The 2,500-nt window shown below is 39.5% G+C and overlaps 1 protein-coding gene across 3 annotated transcripts in view; it reads left to right on the plus strand.

The window, feature by feature from the left end:
- The window catches only part of gria4b (glutamate receptor, ionotropic, AMPA 4b), a 94,215-nt gene that overhangs the window by 49,946 nt on the left and 41,769 nt on the right, over positions 1-2,500 (plus strand). For all 3 annotated transcript variants that reach the window (XM_084029335.1, XM_084029334.1, XM_084029333.1), the window contains exon 4: positions 485-669. In XM_084029335.1, coding sequence (XP_083885461.1) covers positions 485-669 — 185 coding nt within the window. The remainder of the gene's footprint in view (positions 1-484; positions 670-2,500) is intronic.

A 2,500-nucleotide genomic window follows, 5' to 3' on the forward strand; every position in this document is an offset into this window, starting at 1 on the left:
AGAATATTTTGTTTTTGTGATGCACACTGAAGGAATCGTACTTTATTTGCAAGAAAACTTCCGGGGACCTTAAAGAAATACTTTCCTACAAGAGGAATCCCCCAAACAAGCAACGCTTCCTGCAGCACTCTCCACAAAACTTTATTGATATCTACAATTCTGGAAAATTTCTGGAAAATTCTGGTTTCTAACAGGAAAGGAAGTCCAGTGTCATCATGAAAGTCTCTGTCCTTGCCTATCGGCTCGATAGATAACGGGAACACTGAATTTTCCAATATAAATATAACTCTTAAGGATTCTTTGGATGTTTTGAACCAAAGTAATCAATGACAGGAAAGAGAAAAAAACATTTGTTTCTCACACTGAGCTTCTTAGCACACTGATCTCATCTTTGCCTAAAAGGGATCGCACATAAATTAAGCATTATAATGCATTATGATCCAGTAAATAAAGAAGTTCTAACTGCTCCCTGTGTTTTCTCCAGGATACGCCATCCTGCAGTCCATAATGGAGAAGGCGGGACAAAACAACTGGCAGGTCAGCGCCATCTGCGTGGAAAACTTCAATGACGCCAGCTACCGCCGGCTGCTGGAGGATCTGGACCGGAGACAGGAGAAGAAGTTCGTCATCGACCTGGAGGCCGAGAGGCTGCAGAACATGCTGGAACAGGTGATGAGTGTCATTTGTGTATTTACCGTTCAAAAGGAAGCATCGGACGTCTTTTTTCACTCTTTATTTTATACATCTGGTTCAGACAATTGTTGAAATCTGTTGTTCAAATCGGACATTGCAAAAAGATGACATTTGCACTCTGAGAGAAATCAAGGTCAAGACATTTACTTTTATGATTCACAGAACAAATGTTTTTGTACTGAAACAGCTGAAAAGGCCTTTGAAGCAGTTTATTATAAGGAGGTAATATTATGTTTTTCTATAAATTTGTCTCCAAATATAGTGGAATGAAATGCTGAATGACTTTAAAACAGCTTATTTCTATTTTTACCGTGAAGATGTCTTTGCCTAATGCTAGGCACTTCTAATGTAAAGCTGTTTATTTCAACTTGTGGATTTTGGTTAAATGTAATAATTATGGTTTGACAGCTGCGGTTTGAACAGATTTGGTTCACATCGTCTGCCAGAAAGGCAGCCGGCTGCTTTCCAAAGCAATCAGAGCACAAACCTCCAGAAAAGCAGGTTTGCCACAATAATTTGAAAAACGAAGGTGAAACGTAAAATTATCACTGTTCTTCCATTGTAATTTTTCTATTACAGTTTACAATGAGATGTAATTAAAGTAACAAAATAGGACTTTATAATGTCGCTTAGATTTACATTGATACAAGAGGACGTCGCTCTCTTCCTTTGCTGTTCTAGCCTCCTTCAAAATCTATAATCCAAAGAGTAATACTTTACATTTTACAGATATCTGTTTTATTACAATGGTCAATGGGGAAAATGCTTTTTTGGGACTTTTAATGTTCTGGTCCCTCATGTCGTATCCATATTTCCTAATACGTCTGCAGCTTAAAATCCTGGTTCAACTTTGACCCAACGGACTCTCTGTATTTGAGACGGCGTTATCACCATATTTGCCAGATCTCAGCAGCACAATATCATCCCGTCTGATAGCAAAAACAATAACACAAAGCTTGAGAAATATTGCAGAATTATCCTCTAACAATGTTTTTCAATAAGAGCAGAAAAGTATTGCGGATGCAGAGACGGCTGATAGGTGATGATGGAGAGAAAATCTAAAACTCTTTACATTCCAACCATGAGATAAGCAAAAATCCCTTTAATTACTAAACTTTTTTTTGTTTTGCCGTTATCTGAAATGCAAAGAGGAGATTCCAGAAACCAAACAGAAGTTAATCCTTGACACACTTTCCTCCCTGTTTGTGTTTGTTTGAGTGCGTGTTTTGTGCTAATTACAAAGTTTTGAACTTGAAAACCGTCTGTTTGGATCTCCGGTGATGTTATTTGGCATCGGCACACTCGGAATGTGATGTGAGCCTTCGTCCTCCTCCTCCTCTTCATCTTCTCGTCTCTCCATCTTCTCCCGTTGGGCAACTGGTGTCTCCGTAATTGTTCAATTATTCAGGAAATCTCCACTCTGACATCTGGCGTAGCTCTAACAATTTACTCTGCAGATGTGTGTACGAGAGTCCCTCCGACACACACTTCCTGTCCGACCCTCGTTTGGATGCGAGTAGACGTTTCGGACTTTCATGTATATCGAGCTTCTCGAGTTTCTGCCAAAGACGTGAACATCTATTTAAGCCTGTATTCATTCCAACTGTCATCCTGTTCACTATTTGCGTCTTGCCAAAATTGTCCAGAGGAGAAAAAAAAACCCTGATTTGAATACATAATTGGGCCTCATTAGCTGCTTATTAACAGCCGCGGTCAGCACGTATCAAAGCTCAGAAGCAACCAGATGTTATTTTGAATGTCGGAGCCTCTCTGAAGGCGAAGCTATTTTATTTACAGACGGGGGATT

This window comes from Eutrigla gurnardus, assembly GCF_963514095.1.
Source record: "Eutrigla gurnardus genome assembly, chromosome: 15".
NCBI lineage: Eukaryota > Metazoa > Chordata > Actinopteri > Perciformes > Triglidae > Eutrigla > Eutrigla gurnardus.